Source organism: Camelus dromedarius, chromosome 2, assembly GCF_036321535.1.
Source record: "Camelus dromedarius isolate mCamDro1 chromosome 2, mCamDro1.pat, whole genome shotgun sequence".
In the NCBI taxonomy this organism is placed as follows: domain Eukaryota; kingdom Metazoa; phylum Chordata; class Mammalia; order Artiodactyla; family Camelidae; genus Camelus; species Camelus dromedarius.
Genome location: NC_087437.1, coordinates 76,345,746 through 76,366,602, shown reverse-complemented (window position 1 = coordinate 76,366,602; position 20,857 = coordinate 76,345,746). Strand labels below are relative to the sequence as shown.

At 38.4% G+C, this 20,857-nt stretch overlaps 1 protein-coding gene across 1 annotated transcript; it reads left to right on the top strand.

Annotated features, from left to right (window-relative positions):
• The first annotated feature begins 609 nt into the window (after window positions 1-609).
• Window positions 610-1,843, top strand: CCDC54 (coiled-coil domain containing 54). Its single transcript, XM_010978416.3, has one exon. The coding sequence runs from the start codon at window positions 802-804 to the stop codon at window positions 1,786-1,788; it is 987 nt and encodes a 328-aa protein (XP_010976718.3). The 5' UTR covers window positions 610-801; the 3' UTR covers window positions 1,789-1,843.
• Window positions 1,844-20,857: the final 19,014 nt, after the last annotated feature.

Sequence of the window (20,857 nt, the reverse complement as noted above, 5' to 3'; positions counted from 1 at the left end):
GAATTGTAATGTAACGATATTAACCTGGTTTAAGATTATATATTGCACTTAACTTCTAATCAATTATCATTGGTCGAGTAGCAGAGAAAGCAAGCCTCAGTTATCTGAAATGGCCATTAAAATACTCTCTCCATTTACATAGCTCTATGAGGCCATATTTTCTTCATATACTTCAAACAAAACAACAAATCACAACAGATACAATGCAGAAGCAGATATGACAATCCAGGTGTCTTCTATTAATCCAGGTATTTAAAACATTTGCAAATATATAAATAATGACACTCTTTTCACTATTTTTTTCTTTTGGAAAAGTATTTTTTCATAACAATATGTCATTTATGTTAACATGTAATGGGTTTTTTAAATAAATCAATATCTTAAATCTTCCTTAGTTTTAATTTCTATTATGGATTATCAATTGATATAACTCACATAAACAAAAGTTCTGGAGTCCTCAATTTTTACTAGTGAAAAAGAGTCCTGTGACCAAAAATTTTGAAAGGTTAAATGTATTCTAAGCCAGCAGCCATTGTGACATCAGCATCAGGTCAGCTTATGAAGGATTCCATGCAATTGACAGTTATTTCACAGCACTCTCCAGCTGGACCACCCTATAAGAGGCTAACTGTCAAAGAGTGCCCACTGTTGCCCTTGATACTCTCCATAAGGCGTTCTAGGATGTTACCAGGAAAGACACCCAACAAATAGTAAGAGAAAGACCATTTCATTCTGACATTGCTCCTTTCTTTGATTTTGGTCAGGTTTCCCAACACCTTGCCTCTTGTTTCATTATGAAAGATGTACAAACTTCAAACCAAAAGGGTAAAAGCTGCTGCTGGGCAGATGTGGAATTCAAATTTCTCCAAGATGAGACAATCTCTTAAAAATGTTTACCATAAATGTAAGAACCAGCACCCAAATTCAACTAGATATCCAACTATGACTTTCTATGATTGTGATCAAGATGACGTTATTGCTGATGAAGAAATGAATCTTGCAGTAATGCTCCAAGATATCAAAACTTCCCAGATTGAACTACTTGGCGAAATGACTGACATCGTCAGCACTGTATCAAAAATCCAGGAAAGGACTGACTTTTATCAGATGCAGATGGAGGTACTGGAAACCAGAGTGAATGTTAATGAAGACAAACAGTGCAAAATAACTAAAGATATCTTCTCTATGAAGGAAGACATTGATGCTTTAAAGAAGAAGGTGATAGAATTGGAAAACCAGAATTCTTGCTCTCATATACATTGTTTAGAGGTTCTGGAAGGAGAAAAGGGTAAAGAGATCATAGATCTTCTTCACAAACTCATACATCCAGGAACTCTGAAGCACATGGTAGCCTCCACAGACTCCGAAAGCTCTTCGGCAGAATCAGAGAAAGTGTCCAGTTGTCCCAAGCTCACTGATGATCTTGAGGAAAAACCAATTTCTCCCCAAATTAAAGCTCTGAAGAAAAATAATCATCACAACACATTAAGAAGCTTTCGAAAAGCAAAGTCAAATATTTATATTTACCCAGACTTTAATACATGGATCAAGCTAACTTTTGTCCATGGAGGAAAGTGGAGATTTTTCCTTAGTGCAACCAAGTTAGAAGAATTCATCCAGTGGCTTCTTTCTAGGCCAACCATCCCTCCTGAGGAACCACAAGTCATAACCCAGAGATATTGTACATTCCCTGGGCCTATTGTGAGCTTGACCGCAATCTGTCTCTCTGTTTTCAAGTACGTTTACGGTCTTTTTGTTTCCTCAAAAGAGGAAGTAACTCGACTGTAGAGTAATTTTCTGCTTTGCTTGGTACAAAATAAATGTAACTTGGCCATTCCAAGCATTCAGACATCTTTGTGGTTGCTGTGAACTCCTTGGTAGTTAGCTCACTGTGGGTAGCAGACCCACAGCAGTCTGTGAAATTTCTGTACACCTATGGTAAGTTGAGGCATATCACCCCATTGGACAATTGTGATACACTGTCAAGTTTCTTGTTTTCTCAAAGGCCATTTATGAGGACTCTTTCAGTGCCTATTTCATTTATATGTGGAAGCAAAGAATAAAGCAGTCAAAGGAATGAGAAACACATTTGGTAGCTCCCAGGTCAGTTTTCTATGCACTTTTGTCCCAGTGGCCTCTGCAGATAAGATTTGTGATACCACAGACAGACTCTACTAACTAAATTTTAAATAGCATGGAGTGAAAAAGATACTCACTGTCAAGTCTACTGAAGTTAGAGCTACAAAAATGAAAGGCACTGAAAGGACAAGTTATTACCAGGAAAATTCATTCCAAAAATGGGATTTTTCTTTCAACTTCATCTCTATCAAATAATTGAAAAGGAGGGGAAAGCCAAATATGGTATTGGGTATTTTTTTACATTTTCATAAAATGAAATAAATACCTTGTCTCACAGGTTTGATAGAGAGGAAAAGGGAAAATCTGAGGAGGGATTTGTGAGCTAAGTTAAATCTCAACACTGTACCACCATAGATTCTTGTATGGCAAAGTGTTTTTCTTGGATCAACCATATAATACATTACCGAGGTGGGCTTCATTTTTGGACATAATAGGTGGTTGCCATTGTAATGTAGTTTTTTCTAAATAATTATACAAATTAACTGCAAAAAAAAATTTCCTTCAACACTTATCTCAGTAAAGGAAATCTACCAACAGAGAGTCATATATTGTTAAATTACAAATATTCTTGGCAAACATATTATTTCAAACTATACTCAGTTAATAATTTGAAAGGAGGGCTTTGGCAATTAGCTGAGAACAACCCAGCTTCAAATGAGGAAAAAGGAACTAAGATGAGCACTGAGGAAAACTAAGGGAGGAGTAGGATGTCTGGGGCCAGTCTGGTAATAACGATACAACTTTTTCATTTCCAAATGCATTGTATTTGATCCTTCTTTACAAATTTACAGATATGTACATAAATAACTTAAAATATGTGATGGGGCAGCATGGATGATACTATCACATACCTACTTAAAGCAGGGCTATCTATTAAATGGGTTTGTTTTAAATGGATTGACAGTGCTAATGAAGTAAAGCATTATTCCGGCAAAGGCACCAGCAGTCTCTGCTCATTGTCTCTATTGACTATCAGAGATATCCATAGAGAACAGCCAGCGTTCTAGCTCGGCACATTGGCTGTGGCCATCACATCAGAGTAACTAGGGAAGGTCAGCCATGACACAGGCAAATGACACCACAAGTGGCTTCTGGGAGAGTAAAAAGTGACTCAGGCAGAATTTGCCTGGGTCATCTGAGCCTCATTGATGCACACTTTCACTTTGTCTCCCCTATCTGCCCCCTTATCACCTGCTAAATGTTTCTAGAGAAGCACAGAGTTCAGGGTGAGAGCTGGGAATCAAAAGACCCTAGTTCTGAGCAGTCATATACACGTACAAGTTTTATCATTTCATCTCAACTTTTCAACTAGCTTTGTTTTGTCATCATTTTATTAATGTAGTAAATATTTCTTAAGTGTTTGCTCATAGCAAGGGATAGTGGAGGGTAAAAGAAAAAGTAGGAGACATGTACTATAGACACACAACATCGAATGGGACGAACAAAACGTGTGCACAACTCTAAGGTTCGACAGATAGGGACAGGAAGCAAAGAGCAATGTAAAAAGTGCTCGTGCTATCAGAGGAGAAAGAGGGTTGATGAGCCCTGTAGTAAGAAGGTAAGGAGAGGAGGAGGTGGTGAGGACAGTGACAAGGCAGAAAGAAAAACAAACAAGAGCACAGGAGCGGGGCCGGTAGGGAACATGGGAAATAAAAGCCACCAAGCATTTTATAAACGTAAAGTACTGACAGGCTATTATTTCAACTTTTTTATGGATCTGATTTTTCCATTCAGGGATCACTACCATGTTCATTTTAACCTGTTTTTTACCAACATAAGAATGTTAAGAGGAAGAGAAAGTGAGAGAGACACTACAGGATTTTCTCAGAATCTCCTACTTTCCCTAAAAATGACTGTTGGTCCTGTTCTTTCACCTATGCTCCCTGTGAGGAAAGAGGATTTTCCTCCTGAGTCAATGATGTACTATTATCACCTACACGAGATCTCATGTGACTCATTAAAATTATAACTCAATGTGTAATACATGTCAAGAAATCATTTTTCCCCAGTTCTTGCTTTCAAATTCACCTCGTCTCACCCTACTCATCTTCATCCTACCTGGCTCAGAGGAAATGATGTCTCTCTTATCCACATTCCTCCTCAGGGGGTTTGCAGGGTCGTCATCAGTTAGTCCTCTTCTTTCCTCCATCTTAATCTCCACCTTCCAGTTCTTTATACTCAGCTTACAAAAGTGTATGTTTGCTTTGTCTCTGTTTTCCCCTCCCCTCTTGCTAATCTCTCATCATCCTCTTTGAATAAGAAGCCCACTCCCCATGCCGAAGTCCACATCTCCTACTCTTTCCACAGCTCTTAGAATCATGTCTTCCACACTGTCTCTTCTGGTCCTCTTCTCATCACTCTGGCAGAGCCTTCTCAATTTCTTTGATGATTCTTCTGCCACTGACTGTTACCTTAAAATACTGATGCTTCACTTCAATCACTCCCAAATCAAAGGACCCCTAACCCAGCCTCTCCTGGGACATCCTGAGCTTTCCAAATGACTACTTATCTTCTCCACTTGGATGTGTACAGCAGTCTCAAATTCTTGACTTTCTAAGATTAACCTTAATAATTCTTTCTTCTTCTGACTCAAACCCATTTCTCTTCCAGTGTCCTTTTTGTTAATGGCATCACAATGCAAGCTATCCACATCACCAAACTGGAAACTACTGTCATCGTCTCTCTTACTTGATGTATTAATCATCAGATCTTTCCCTGTTTATCTTCCAGTGATTCATGGAATCCATCCTCTATCTTTGTCCCCACTTCTGTTTTGGTTAAAGCCATAATATCTCTGTGTGAATGAAAAGTTTTTCTTCTTGGTATCCCAGCTTCCACAATGTCCATAATCCAATTCTGATAGGGTAATTTTTATGGAAGAAAGATAGTTTCTTAAATTTATTTTTTATTGAGGTTAACATTGGTTTATAATGTTACATGTTTCATGTATACAACATTATATTTCTTCTTCTGTATATACTACAGCATACTCACCACCAAAAACTTAGTTTCCATCCGTCACCATACAGTTGATTCCCTTTATGCATTTCACCCTCCCCCAGCCTCCTTTCCCCTCTGGTAACCACTCCTCTGTTCTCTGTATCTATGTGTTTGTTTTTATTTGGTTTGATCTGTTCATTTATTGTGTTTGTGATTTCACAGTCCAGAAAAAAACAACTAGCAAGTTTTATCTTTTTATCCTTCCAGTTTTATTGAGATATAATTGACATACAGCACTGTGTAAGTTTAAAGCATACAACATAATGATTTGACTTACATACATCATGAAATGATTATCACAATAAGTTTAATGAACATCCATCATCTCATATAGATAAAAAATTAAATAAAAAGAAAAAAATATTTTTCCCTGTGATGAGAACTCTTAAGATTTACTCTCGTAACAACTTTCATATATAACATACAGCAGTGTTGATTATATTAATCATGTTGTACATTACATCCCTTGTACTTATTTATCTTACAAGCAGAGGTGTGTACCTTTTGAACACTTTCATCCAATTCCCCCTTCCCCTACCTCCTGCCTAGGGTAACCACAAAGCTTTTTCTATACGTTTGTTTGCTTTTTGAAGTATAACTGACCGACAACACTATGTTAGTTCCTGGTGCACAACACAGTGATTCAATATTTCCATACGTTACAAAATGACCACCATGCCCTATGCCCCTCCCCTCTGGCAACCTCCCATTTTTAACCTGTATCTATGACACTGTTTCTGTTTAGTTATGGTTGTTCATTTGTTTTGTTTTTTAGATTCCACATATAAGTGAATTTCTCTGATTTACCTGACTTAGCATAACAGACCTTCTAGGTCCATCCATATTGTCACAAATGGCAAGACTTCATCTTTTTTATGGCTGAGTAGTGTTCCATTGTACATATTTTATATTGTATATATAATATATATCATATATTCTTTACTCATTTATCCATCAATGGGCACTCTGGCTATTATACTGGCTATTATAAATAATGCTGCAGTGAACATAGGGATATGTCTATCTTTTCAAATTAATGTTTTCATATCCTTTGGATAAATACCCAGAAGTAGGATAGCTGGATCATGTGGTAGTTCTTTACTTAATTTTTTGAGGACTCTCCATACTGTTTCCCACAGTGGCTGCACCAATTTACATTCCTACCTCCAGTATACAAGGGTTCCCTCTTCACATCCTTGCCAACGCCTGTTATTGCTTGCCTTTTTGGTAACAGCCATTAGAACAGACATGAGGTGACATCTCTTTGTAGTTTTGATTTGCATTTCCCTAATAACTAGTGATGTTGAACATCTTTTCATATGACTGTTGGCCATCTGTATGTCTTCTTTGGAAAAATGTCTATTCCGGTCCTCTGCCCATTTTCCAATCAGACTATTTGGGTTTTTGGGTTTTTTTGGTTTTGGGGTTTTTTTTGGTTATTCAGTTGTACGAGCTCTTTATCTATTTTGGATATTAACCCCTTATCAGATATATGCTTTGCAAATCTTCTGTCCAACAGATTATCTTTTCATTTTATTGATGGTTTCCTTTGCTATACAGAAGCTTTTTTGCTTGATGTAGTTCCATTTGTTTATTTTTGTTTTTCCCTTGGCTGAGGGCACAAGTGCAGAAAGCTATTTCCAAGGTAAATGTCAAAGAGAGGATTTTTTTTAAACAGTTGTAAGATCTTTTTATTGTTTCTCTTATTTAGAAGAATAAAATCCAAATTTCTTGGCAGAGCCTATGCAACTCTCTCCAACCTGAATTTTTACCCTTGGAAGGTAGTGTTCCAAAGCGGTAAAGCACAATGGCTTTGGTGTCAGACTGACCTGGTTCAAGAGCCGGCTCTGTCACTCATTAGCTGTGTAAACTGGGAATTAAGCCAAAGCTTAAATTCCTAAAGCCTCAGTGTCCTATTCTTAAAATAAAAATAATAATCATAGATTGTTGCCAGGAATAATGATGATTATTATAGGAATAATATAGTAATATAATTGATGTACAGTAAGTATGAAATAAAGGGTATTTATTAATATTACTTCTTTGTCCTCATCCTCTCATGATAACTTTACATGCAAACCACCATCTAACCGCACAAAACATCTTGCAGATTTTCTCAAATCTTGTATCTTTGTACTTGCTGCCACTACTGCCTTGGATGCCATTCTTTTATCTGACTGTTAAGTAATAATTTGTCATTTGAGTCTCAAATATTTTTTCTCTAAGAGTACACCTTCCCTGATTCTTACCCTTTACCTTAGTCTCTGTGGCAGGAATTGGGGACTCCCACAACACCCCTGCCAGTGTTGCTATTGATGATATATACTATATATACAAAATATATGTACACATATGCATAGAGAGAGAGAGAGAGGGAGAAAGAAAAGCATTTATTTTCATCACATTGTCATTTTGTATTCACATAATCTGTCTCCCTCATAAAACTTTTGAGTTTTTGTGATAGAGATAGAAACTTTCCTATTTACCTTGAACACCACAATCACTTTCATCAATAGGTTCTAAGCAAATACCTTTGAATTAAAAAAAAGACAGAAAAGAAAGCACCATCCTTCTCTACAAAAAGGTGGGTATAAGTAGGAGAACGGTTATAATGTGTGTGTCAAACATGAAAACCATGGCACATTCACCAGAATGTCTCAAACCACTCTTGTGGCTATTAAATTGAGCACATTTATTGGGCAGGCAGTGCTCAATAGTGAAAAGAGGAAGGACGTTCAAAGCAGAACAGATGTTATTTATTGAGTCTTTATTATGTATCAAGCACTGTGCTAGGAGCTGGGTATACAATGGTGAACTTCATAACTATGTGATTTTGGCCAATTCCTTAAGCCTTGTATTCTTCAGTTTTCTCAACTCTAAATTGGACTTTTCTCATAAGACAGCTGTGTTAATTAAATAAGACCATGTGTCTAACCTGCCCAAAACAGTGCCTGACTTAGTAGACACTTAACAAATGATAGTCATGTCCTTCCTTCCCTAGGCTAGATATTAAAAGGGGCATGATGGCGAACAGGACACAGACCCTGCCTCAAGGAGCTCCCATTCAGAACTGTGCCTCCTTTCATCAGCCATAAAGGACTCCAAACAAATAATGAACCAAGTGACAGGCTGAATACAAAAGCTCCAAACCAACTCTTGACTCCCTCATTTGAAGACAGTGTGATAAGAATAAGATAGGGTGTGAAGCTGTCCTCCTGGTCTGGGCACTCAACCAATATGCCATCATTTGTAACAGCCATTTGCCAACCTTTAATTGCACACTATAAAAATAAGCATCAGATAAAAGTATTGTGGGGGGAAGGGAAGGGATTCAGTTTAAGATAAATAATTTAGTTCAGTTTGGAATACTTGCTTGCATAGACACAGACACTGGAACGTCCTATTTATTCAAAAACAGCATTTATTAAAATCTGACTCTATGCCAGGAACTAGCTGAGCTAGATGTGAAGAAATAGAGATGAAAATGACACATACTTTCTTTTCCTTTCATGAAAAAGGAACATACTTTCCAATAGTGTTCTCTCCAGTTGCCAATTACTTGGGTTTGTTGCTTAGATTTGAAGTAGAAAACCACACACTTCCTTTAAAACTTAATTTAGTTTTGTCATGGGACACAACTCAGGTCTCATTTAGAAAAATGCATTGCTCTTCCTAAAAAGAATATTTTAAGGTTCATTCTTCAAGCCACAAAAATGCAACTTTTCCTGTATTGTTCTATATGAATCCAAAATGTAGACAATCCCTAACGTATCAATGGATTATGCTCCAAAACTTCATTTGTCAATCCACTGAAAACAACTCAGAAAGCATATTACAAAGAAACAGTATTAGAGTTACATTTTGGGCCAACCTGTAAAAGCTGACTGAGCTACAAAATACCTGAGATATCGGTATGCATTAAACTATAGAGTTGAACTTTTGTGTGTTCCCATGCCAAAGTGTGTTCAGGAAAGCAACTACAAGAGCAGTATCCTGACAGCTGGATCAGGGTCCCCACTTCTGATAGCAGAGTGAAAATTTCACAGATTGGTGGCACTAGGAGGACATCCTGGGGAACATGGAGACAAAGGGCAGGTCCAAATGGGGAACAAGGCAGGAACTCTAGGGATGAAAAGCTGAGGTGGGGAGTTCTTGGGCAAGGGCTCCATGTGCCTCTTGAAAATATAGTCTAGAAAATAAGGGCTGAAGTGCAGCCAAGGTCATCTTTTACAGTGATGAAGAATTGAAAGCTGAGATAGAAGGGAGAGGGTTTATATACGCAGAGAACTTAGCATAATTCTTGGCACATAGTGGTGTTCCATAAATGGTGATGGAGATATTGGAGACGGTGAGGTAGAGGCGAAGCTTGGAGGCTCTGCTCCCTCATTTGTCTTTTGAAATATAATCTACTTGGAAAATAACTGTATTGGTGAGGAATGTGGAACTCGAAGTCCATCTGAAAGATGAAATATTAGTGGCTGATGGAGTTAGTGGAGCAGGGCAATGGCTGAACCAATGGAACATGCAGGTAGAAATGTTGCCATTGTGGGGCTCCTGTGACAAATACAGGATAGGTGTGCATATCCCCTCATCTTTCCCTCCCCTACTGTATTCTTCACACTGCAAGCCTGAGGTGGAAGGGTGCAGGGCTTCAGGAGATGCACCCCAGCTAGAGGCAGAGTCAAGGAGAAGTGGAAGACAAGGAGAAGAAAAAAGAAAATTCCCAACAGGAGTGAGAAACAGCTGAGGTTCTGGTGTAGCCTTTCATTCCCACCAGGTAGAGGTAAGGCACCACACCATGTGCTCTGAAAATACTTAAAAAAAAAAAAAAAAAAAAAAAGACAAAGGCAGTACCTCTACAGGCAGTTAAGTCAAATGTGATGGTCATCTCACCTATTTTTAGACCTTTCCCTTCTCCCCAGCTCTCATCTGGAATAGAAAAAGAAATGCATGAAAATGTGCCCAGGGGATAGTCTGATTTTGATGATGTATTCTTTCCACCAGTCCCTTCAGAAGGGGAGCTCTCACGAGACAATATCCTGATGGAAGGAGTGACACATCTTTCAGATATCAGAAAACTGAAATGTGGGTGCCACTCTCATTTACAGTGACCCTCAATCAACTTACATTTGCCAACTATAAAGACAATAATTGCTTGATGTACAGGTTGTAATTGGATCACAGCCATTAGTGACATGGTTATTTGATGTTATAGCAATATTAACAAAATTATGCCCAAGGCAGTCTAATTAGAAGAGCACCATAGGTGACCCAAGTGGCATTTTCAATGTGTTATCTAAGAGGTATGATCAGAAGACAAGTCAGAGCTGACTGAATGAAGTTTCTGATCAGAGGCTGCTCTGAAGACAGTAAGTTATTGAAGGAGACAAAGAGGGACTGACGAGTGGCGGATTCATACAGGCTGTTAGAGGACAGCAAAAAGCAGTGGAATTTACTAGATTTACTCTTATTGCAATAAAAGTTTATTTTCTTCTCAGCAGCAGGATCCTCACCTCACAAAAGTTATCTGTGAAAAGAAGTCTAAAGAGTACCTAGCTCAGTGATATTCAAGTGGGGGTAAAGGCCCTTTAAAATCTCCTGGCAGGCCAGTATCATGATACGTCCACGGGGTCAGGGGCATAAACTTGTTGCTACCCCATTGGAGAATCGTGACTGTAAGGAACAGCATAATGTAGGGACTAAGAACAAACATCTAGATGTTAGATAGGCCTGAATTAATAACAGGTACGTTACTCACTAGTTGTGTGACCTTGCTGAGTTTCTTAAATTCTCTGGACCAGTTTCCTTGTGTCTAAATTGTGGATAATAATAAAATAAATGCAAAATCATGTGCTGCGGATGAGATGAGGAAAAGTGCCTAGCTCACCATCTGACACATGGTAACTACTCAATAAATATAACTTGTGATGGTTAATTTTAGGTGTCAACTTGACTAGTCTAAGGCATGCCCAGATAGCTAGTCAAACATTTCTGGGTGTGTCTGTGAAGATATTTCCAGAAGAGATTAGCATTTGATTCTGTAGACTAAGTAAAAAGAGACTGCCCTCCCCAATGCAGTGGGCATCATCCAATCTGCTGAGGACCTGAATAGAACAAAAGCTGGAGGAAGGGTGAATTTGCTCTGTTGGAGCTAGCGAATTCATCTTCTCCTGCCCTTGGACATCCGCACGCCTGGTTTTGGGGCCTTTGGCCTCAGACCAGGACTTACACTGTCAGTCCCCTAGTCCTCAGGCCTTGAGAATCAGACTGACACTTAAAACACTGGCTCCCCTGGGTTCTCAAGCCTTTGGGTTTGAACTGGAACTAGACCACTGGCTTTCCTGGGACTTCAGCTTGAAGATGGCATATCACGGGACTTCTTAGCCTCCATAATGGCACGAGCCAGTCCCTCACAATAAATCTCTTTCTATGTATCTATTCTATTTATTCTGTTTCTCTGCAGAACCCTAATACATAACTCTACTACTACTACTATTGAATTTGCTGAGAGTATGTTGAGGCAGAAAAAAGACTGAGGACCAAAATGTTAGTCCAACTCACTCAGAAGGAGCCTGAGATTCAGAGGTGGAAGTGACTTGCCTAAAATTACCCAACTTATAAGGGTCTGGACCAGATTCCAAGGCTTCAGATGGTAGGTCTAGCACTCTTTAAGCCACAAAGAATTCATGCATTCTGTCAGGTAAAAGAATAGCAAAACATAGGGGCAAATGTACTGGCCTAGAGGTCAAAGACACATTTAACCATGTCTTTCACCATCGGTGTGGGCTTCCTAGTGTTCCATAAGTAGGGCAGTGCATTGATCTAGGATAAGGAATCTGTGATTACTGACACCCAACTAAAGTCCCTTTCCCCAGGTCATACAGTCCACGTTCCATTATTTTTGAAACTTTGGCCTTTCTCACACCAGAATTTGCCTTGTTGATCTTCTATTATCCGAGCATTTCATTAGGGACCAGGCACTAATATTATATGACAGTGGGTGTGTATACATACAAACACACATATACACATGTAATACATACATATACTTGGCATTAAATATATATGTATATATAAACCTTTTGATTAATTTCTTTTCCTATTGTCAGTGACATTGTTCCAGTTAGTATCGTTATAGTTTTTGCAAAAGTAATAATAATAATAATAAATACACATATTCTTCTGGTAGAAGCTTCAGATCATCCTTCTAAATGTTGAAGTATTTTTTAAAAGTTGAGGAGCTGTGGATAGTGTTTAAGCAGCTTATATGAGTTTTAAAGTACAGTAATAACTTACTGCAAAGCCTATCATTCAAGGGAACAACAGAGTTTGACAGGAAACGTGTATTAATACACTTAACGTAAAAGCTAGTGAACCACTCTTAGCCTGCCTTCCTTCTCACCATCTTTACAATGTAGAGTATTTCTCTTTCCCTCTTATCCTGTGTTTTTGATAATGTGTTACTATTTCCACCCATGGGTTTCTGCCTCCTCTCTGCCTCTCTCTCTCCATCTGTCTCGGTGTCCCTCCCTCCTTACTCCCTCTATCTCAGTTCTTTCCACACTTTTACTCACTTGCCAGCCAAGGTCATGTGCACTTGTGTTATTTGTCTTTCCTCTTGTCCCCTGCTCAGTTTCAGCCCATGAACCTTAGTGCTGACCTTTTCCTATTCTTTCTGATTCTGCTTCCAGGTATACCTGATATATTAGTCAGGAGTCTCCACAAATAGAACCAATGAATGAATTGATTAATTAAATTTTAAAAGTATAAATACATATAAAGAGATTTATTATAAGGTCATAATGGACTCTGAGAAGTCCCATAATCTGCCATCTGCATGCTGGAGGCCCAGGATAGCCAATGGTGTAGTTCAATAGCCTGAGAGCCAGAAAGCTGATGGTGTAGATTCCAGTCCGAGTCTCAAGAGTGGAGAGCCAGGAGCACCAAGGACAGGAGAAGATTTATGTCCCAGCTCACTCAGTCAGGAAGAGAGTGAATTCAACCTTCCTTCACCTTTTTGTTCTAGTCAGGCCCTCAGCAGATTAGGTGATGTTCGTGCACATCAGAGAAGCCCATCTACTTTACTAGGTTCACCCACTCAAGTGGTAATCTGTTCCAGAAACACCATCAGAAACATAACCAGTTATCTGGGCCTCTGCAATATACATTCATTCTCCAAACTCTCCTCTCCAGGTCCTTATTTCTGTATCCAACTCATGCCAGCAACCACACTTCATCCTCTGATTATGCCCCTTGAACGGCTGCTTCAGTGTACATAGCTGATCCTGCACTGTATCTGCACTCTGATTAATGTTTTAGGCTAGCCCCCGAACACACTTTCCCAATTACGTCCTACTTCCTCCATTTTTGGTCAATCTCCCTTTGCTATTTTCCTCACATGTCTTTCTTTTTTCCCTCCAACCCTCATGTTTTTCCTCACAAAACTAATCATAACATAACCCACAACTCAGATTGCAACCACAAATGAGATGATAAAATAAATAAATACCTAATTGCTTGGGGAAAACATGAATCATAATATAGAATAAAATTTTATTATAGGATTTATTATACATAATGAAGACAGCAGAATGTTCCTTGGTCTGAATTTCAAATGCAGGTGAGTGGAGCAAGTTATACTTTAACTAGGGAAATAACATTAATTGTAATTGTTTTTACTTATTATTTTCCTATAGTCTCTCAATTGAGGGGGGACAAAACTCTACCCTGAGAAAATATATGAAAAAAGGTCTTAATCTAATTTTCTTCTCTTTATTTGCTCTAATATTCTGATCCCTTTATGGTTTCCATTAAATTTTTTAATTCCTATGGAGGGGTAGGAGGTAATTTTGTTGTTTTTTTTTCTAGTTAACTGAAAATGGTTTTTAGAATAAGCATGTTTTTCAGAAACTCCAGTCATTAACTGTCATCTAGAATAATTAAAAGAAAGTCAAGAATCACATGGACAAAATAATTATATAAAAGTTTCCGTTTTTGGAAATTACTGAATCTGAAGTAAGATAATTTGCATAGCTCCCCCTTTTCTCAGTTTAAAAAAAAACTCATAGGTTTTGAACTTTCACAATTGTAAAATCAATTTCAGTGTACTTATAACTTCTGAAATACTGTATGACTGAGCAGCCTAAAGGAAACTGAAAAAACTGGGAAGATTCAATTCACTATGACTCATCTAAATGGGCCAAAGAACTAGCAGCCTCAGATTCATTTCTCTGTTACTTTATTAAAACAAGCTCAGCTCATAGACAAATGGAATTTTTAATCAGGAATGAAATTTCCCCAGCCAACTCTTCTGGTCCCTTGTTAATTGAACATGCAGAGTATTCTTTAAGGACAAGAAAGACAAGCATGGACATGATGGGGCTGGGTTACACTGGATCCCTCTCCCCAGTGTATTCTTCTGCAGTCCCAGCATTGGGTAAGAATCCCAGTTTGTCCCAGCCCTGAAACTTATCTCAATCCCAAACTCCTCAATTCTGTGTGATTTTTTTAAACAGGCTCCTCTCCAAACTTTCACTGGAAAGGAAAATGAAGAGTATATGTCCTCCTCCTCCCAGTCTGTGAAAATTAACTATTTTAATCTGCCAAATCAGCCCAGTTCCATTGAAATAAGTCCCAAATTGAGTGAGGCAGCACCAAGTTCCTCTTACCATCATCTTGGGTTTATCTCACCATGGTCATAGATGATTCATTTATTCATTAATGAACTAAACAATCATAGAGAGCCTGCTATATACCAGACACCATCCTAACTACTTGGTAATATGTTGGTAAAACAGATGTGATACTCTCTGGAAGTTCCCAGGGAATGGTTTAGAGACCCACAGAGCTTTTGTCTTCCTAAAGATTCCTCTTCCCAGATGCCAGTCTATTTTCAGTCTCTTCAGAGCCATTGCTGTGTGGTGACTCTTGTTTCTTTTGCTTTGGCCTTGGCCATGACTTGCCAATTTTATCTGCTCTGGAGTGCTTCCTTGGCTCCTATTGTTAGGCGACAGACACTGCTGACTGGACTACCAAAAAGCCATTTCCCACCCTTTTCTACCATGATGCCTCCAACCATGGAGGCTACAGAGTCGAATATATAATTTACCAACTTCCTTTTTCCCTCTGGCCCCAGGTGTCAGCAGGGATCTGCTGGAGAGAATTCTGAGGAATCTTTCTTCATTAGCAAAAAGGAACACATGCAGCTGGTAATCGTTTCCAAGTTTCTACATCTTCCTGATTTGAACATAGAAATAATGGCTGAAACTTCAGCACTTACATTGTGTAAATGAGGAAAGATCAAGAAAATGACAAGGATGCTGACTCTGGCACTGCCAAGCCACTGAAAGACTAGCAATCTATACTGAAGGACTGATTATTATATGAGAAATAAACCCATACTGTTTAAGCCAACATAGTTGATTTTTCTGTCACTTGCAGTCAAAAGCAATTTTTACTGACATATTCCCAATTGCTACTATCAAAGCCAAAACTGCCTCTGCCTCTTAGGAGTTTAGCAAATGTTTCTATTCCTGTGCTGTCCAGAACAAGGATGAAAAACTAACCCCAAAATGTTGTTTAATCCTGATGAAGTCTACAGACATATCAGGATTCTCATGGTTGTTTGGTGCCCATCAACTTTTATTTTGGTTGTTTGCCTGGGGGTACTTACCAAATCATCTTGTGGGACTGGATGTGAGAGTGACACCGACAGTATGCGTACGTACACAGTCTCCATGCCAGTGGAGTGACATGGATATCGACTCACTTCAAATGAGATTATGGCACCTTACCTCTTAAGTTCTCCCCAAGTAGGAAGGCATCCACAAATACACTCCTACAACTTGATCTCCTAATAATATGAATACTAATTTCAAGCTTTGGAGGTATATACGCAAATAACTTCAGATCACTAAGATCATTCATTCTAGAGGATTTAAGTCATATTTCATTCTAAAGAAGAATCATATTTACATATTCTAAACTTCACATTCATTATCTCTTTCCTCCTGTTACTAAATAGAAAGTGTCTTCTATCATGGGAAAATCTCCTGATCTATGCTGTGAATCCCATCTCCTCCCACTTGCTCAGGAACTTCCCCTCTGGATTACATCCATTGTCTCTTACGTAACTTCAAACTCTCCTTCTTTACTAGACTTTCTTCCTTATCATTTAAACATACCATTGTCTCCCTACCTTAAAAAAACAAAACCAAAATTTTACTAAACTACAAATTTCCAACTAAAATCTTATCTATTCTCCCAGTTACAAAATATATAGCTACAGCTTCAATTTTTACTTCCTCCTACCATTGACTATTCAATCCATTTCAATCTGGCTTCTGCTCTTACCACCTAAATTCTAGCATGAAGTCACCCATGACCTGCATATTGCCAAGTCAATGAAAATGTTCATGTTTATCTTATTTTAACTCCCAGCTTCCTCTGTAGTGTACAGGTTTCTACTCCTCCCTCTAGTAGTTCTCCTTCCTTGCCTTCCAGTCTTCCATGTCCCCATACTTCCTTTGTTTTTCTTCTGACTTATCAGGCGGTTTTGCAGATTTCTCCTTCTCTAAGCACCTTTTTGTATGGACCTCCCTCGGGACTCATCAGTCTTGGGCCCTCTTCAATTCTCTCCCAAAGTGATCTCATCTACTCCCAAATCTTCAAATATTGTCTATAGGCAATGGTTTCAAAATCATATCTCCAGCCCAGACTGCTCTTCTGAGTTACAGACTCATAGGTCCAAATGTTTATATTATCTCCATTTGGGACACTTGAAGGTGTTATAAGAATCTCAAATACAACATGCCTCCAAATAAATGGTCTCTTTAACTGCATTGCCCCAAAACTGCTTCTCCTCTAGCATTACCTATGATGGTAAATGGTACCAACATCCTTCCAGACTCTCCAGTCAGAAGTCTGTCAGCCATCCTTAATGCTTCCCTCTCCTTCAATGACTCTTCCCCAGCCTCTCCCTCCCCTCCTCCCCAAAAATCAATCACAAATTCAGTTGACTCTGCCACTTAAATCCATTTGCTTTCCAATTTAAGTCACCATCGTCTCTCACCTGGACTACTCAAATTACCCTCCTGCTGGTTTCCTCAAACCCACTTTTTCTTGCTCCAGCCCCATTTTTCATGTAACAATGAGAACAGTCATTTAAAATGTAAATCTGATCAAATCATTACTCTACTAAAACCACTTCATGGCTTCCCAGTTCAAAGTATTAAATTCAAAATCTTTCTTTGTGTTTCCTGAACAAACAATCTCTTTTTTGCCCCAAGACATATATGCCTCTGCCAGGAATGCTGCTTTTCCTCCAAACTATGCACAGCTAACTCTTACTCATCATTCAGGTATGAGCTTAATCACTCTTTTCTTAAGGAACTCTCTCCTGATTAAGTTAGAAATAGTCTCAGATTCCCTATTTACTTTCATACTAACATGATTAATTATAGGTCTTGTCACCATAGTAATTAAATTCTACTTGTGTTTATCTAGTAGGGAAACTCTAACTAAATAATATAAGCTGGGTGAGGGAAGGGACTGGTTATAATATGCTCACTAACATTCTCAATGGTAAGCAGAAGGGAATAGTAGGTGCTCAGCAAGATTTGTTGGATGCATAACCTGAGTTTCATATAGTTCTGGCTTTAAGACCTAAATTTACTTCCTGTTCTGATCATAGACACATATCACTTAATTATGACTAAATACTTGTGTTTTAACTATGATAAGTATTTAATTACCTTAATTATCTAATTCTGGTATATTTATACTTCCAGAAGTATTTAATTATGAAAAAGGACATATTTCTACTAACTTCCTGAATTTTTCTAGGAAGTTCAGTTTAAGAGGAAAAATCCATTGTTCATAAAGACTACTGGCCAGACAACTGTCACGTTATTTTTAAAAGGGAGAAAGAAAAATGTAAAAAAATCAATTAATTCAGTAAAATTGGTGTATTGTCCATCAAGGTTCAAAATATATTAGAATAACATCTCTCACTTTTTTGAGACACTTTCTAAGTTGAATGAAATTTTAATTCCAAATCTAGACCTGTGAGATTTTTTTAAAAAGTTGAAAAGTGACACTTCAAAGTTTCCTCTAGTAACATTCTAATATGAAACTTAAAGGCCAGTCTGTGTCCCTGAGGTCCATTATTAGTACACACGGGACTAGAATGATTAACATGGAATGAGAGACGACAGGGGGAAACCCCTGCCAAAGAGGAAAAAGATTGATGAGGATTTGAATGCTGAGACAGTTCAAATTCTCAAGGGTTCTGATCTATTGACATAAGAATATTGTGGCAGACAGAGTGAGAAGAAGTAATTAGAGCAGATTTCTCAACTTTGGCACTACTGACATTTTGTGCTGAATAACTCTTTGTTTTAGGGGGCTGTCCTATGCATTATAGGATATTTAGCAGCAAGCCGGGTCTCTACTCAATGAATGCCAATAGCACTGTCCTCTGAAAATAGTTATACTCAAAAATGTCTCTAGACATCTCCAAATGTCCCTTAGGACAAAACTGCCCCTGATTGAAAACAACTGAAGTAGAAAAAGTCAAAGGAATTAACTGATTCAAAAAAGGACAAAGGGACACAGGTTTTTTTGAAAATCAGAATCATTCACCGGCTTATTGATTGATACATTCATTCATTCGACTAGACACAGTACTAGATAGTATGTTCCAAAGATGAGTAGAGCATAGTCTCTGTTCAGAGCTCAGTCTACTAAAAGACAAAGAAGCCAACTGTCTTAAAACATACCATGGATTTGTAGTTATGTGAGATGATGGTTTTAATACATTAACAAAATTACCAAAGAGAAGTCCAAAACTTGTTCAAAATGCACAGCACACCTGGTCATGGTGGATGTAGGGAATTAGCATTCAGCATTCAATTCAGCTGCCTAGAGCATGCTCCTGACCTGCACTAGTTGAAGAGATAAAACTACTTTGCCCAGAATCCCTTGCCACTAGGTTTCTCAGTACAGATTGGCTCAGTCCTCTTGTCCTTTGCATGAGACTGACTCTACAAGTGAGGATGAGCCCATCTTCCTACTGCTTGCTGCTCAGAGGCACAGTCCTGGAGTATCTGGCTTTTCCACAGAGTGCTCCAGTGCCCATACCAAGGTGCAGTGGGGATAACAGTGGCTTCCTAACCCCCAAATAGCAGCTATAGCACTGTGTTCTTGAACTCAGCAGGTCAGTAGTGAGCTCCTAACTCCACTTTCCTGCCCTGTGAGAGGCAGCAGCACTCCTGGCAGGCCAGGTAGCAGTATTATTCTGGAATTTATTCTGAAAGATTCAACCATAGTCTGTAGCACTCTGATGAATATGTATGGACCTGATTGCTTGAATTATAGTTTATCCTGCTTAAAATATCTAGAATGAGTTCTGCTTTTTGCAAATTGAGCCCAGCAACTCTATACAACAAACTGTAATAACTCAGTAAACCCATCACACAGTGTGATCACACCCCCCCAGTATGAAAACAGATCAGAGATTCTTCAGTTAAGCACCAGATGAAGAATTTGGCTTCCATTTAGAGGCCATGCTGCATGAAAAATATGTTTGCTTTTGTTTGTGTGTTGTTGAATTGATACAAGTAAAAATATAAGATTGCACTGTAAGTGCAGTGCCAGAGATAAGCACAGGGTGCAATATGGAGGTGGTACACAGTCAGGGAAAATCTTTTACAGAAGTGATGCCAGAGCTGAGTCTTAAAGTGTGAGTAGTAACATGTCAGGAAACTTGCATTTGAGGGTGGGTGAAAGGACAGAGCAGGCCAAGCAGAGGATGTGACACACACAGGTATGAAAAGTTGACAAAGCGTGGAATATTTACAGAGCCAGAAAGTGTTCAGCATGGCTGGATAATGAGAGGTAGGGAGTGGTAAGAGATCAGCTGGGCAGCAGAGACAAGATCAAGAAGAGGGGTGGAGAGGAGGGCAATATAACGTCCACATTTTCTTGAGTCTAAGTGGCCACTGATGATAGAACACACTGTCTACTTTATAAAAGGTTTCAAGTTAAAAATGGAAACACTACACTAAATGTACTAATTTTCTTTTAAAGCCAACTAAAAATACCACTCACTTATCAATCTAAACTCTTCTCTTTTTGATACCTAAACCAGAATTCGACCTCAACCTTCCTGACATTATCTGCTTGTGAGAGTCTAGGGGATCTGGAGTTCCTTCTAAATCACTCTCAGTCATTTGTAGGTTGGTTATAGTTAGATTTTCACCAGTGCCTGTAGTCTTGACTGTTTTTTTTCCAAGACTGACAGTAAATTTTTAAACCATATCAAATTATTTTAGGATTTCCTCCTCTGTACTTCCTATTTGGTTAAGCTCAGAGTTTTGTTTTCTCCACTATTAACTTAAATATTACTCTAGGTCAAATAGCTTCTCTTAAAAGTTAGCCAGAAACTTTTTACAAATCTATATTCCAGTACTGAATAATGGTCCTATGTGAAAACAAACTAATCACACAGACTTCTCCCTGCATTGGAAATCCTATGGTCTGTTGCAAGAGATTTGGTAAGTTCAATGCCCGTTAATTCTATCACCTGGAGTACATGTCAAGCAATCTTCTATGTACAGAATTTATTTTCACTTCAGTGCTGCATCATAAAGATATCTTTTTGCAGATATTCTAAGGAAAGAATCAGGGATCCAAATTTACATTAAATTCAACTACTTGT

Coding starts and splice junctions, on each gene's coding strand:
- CCDC54 (XM_010978416.3), top strand. CDS start 802: ATGTACAAACTTCAAACCAAAAGGGTAAAAGCTGCTGCTGGGCAGATG.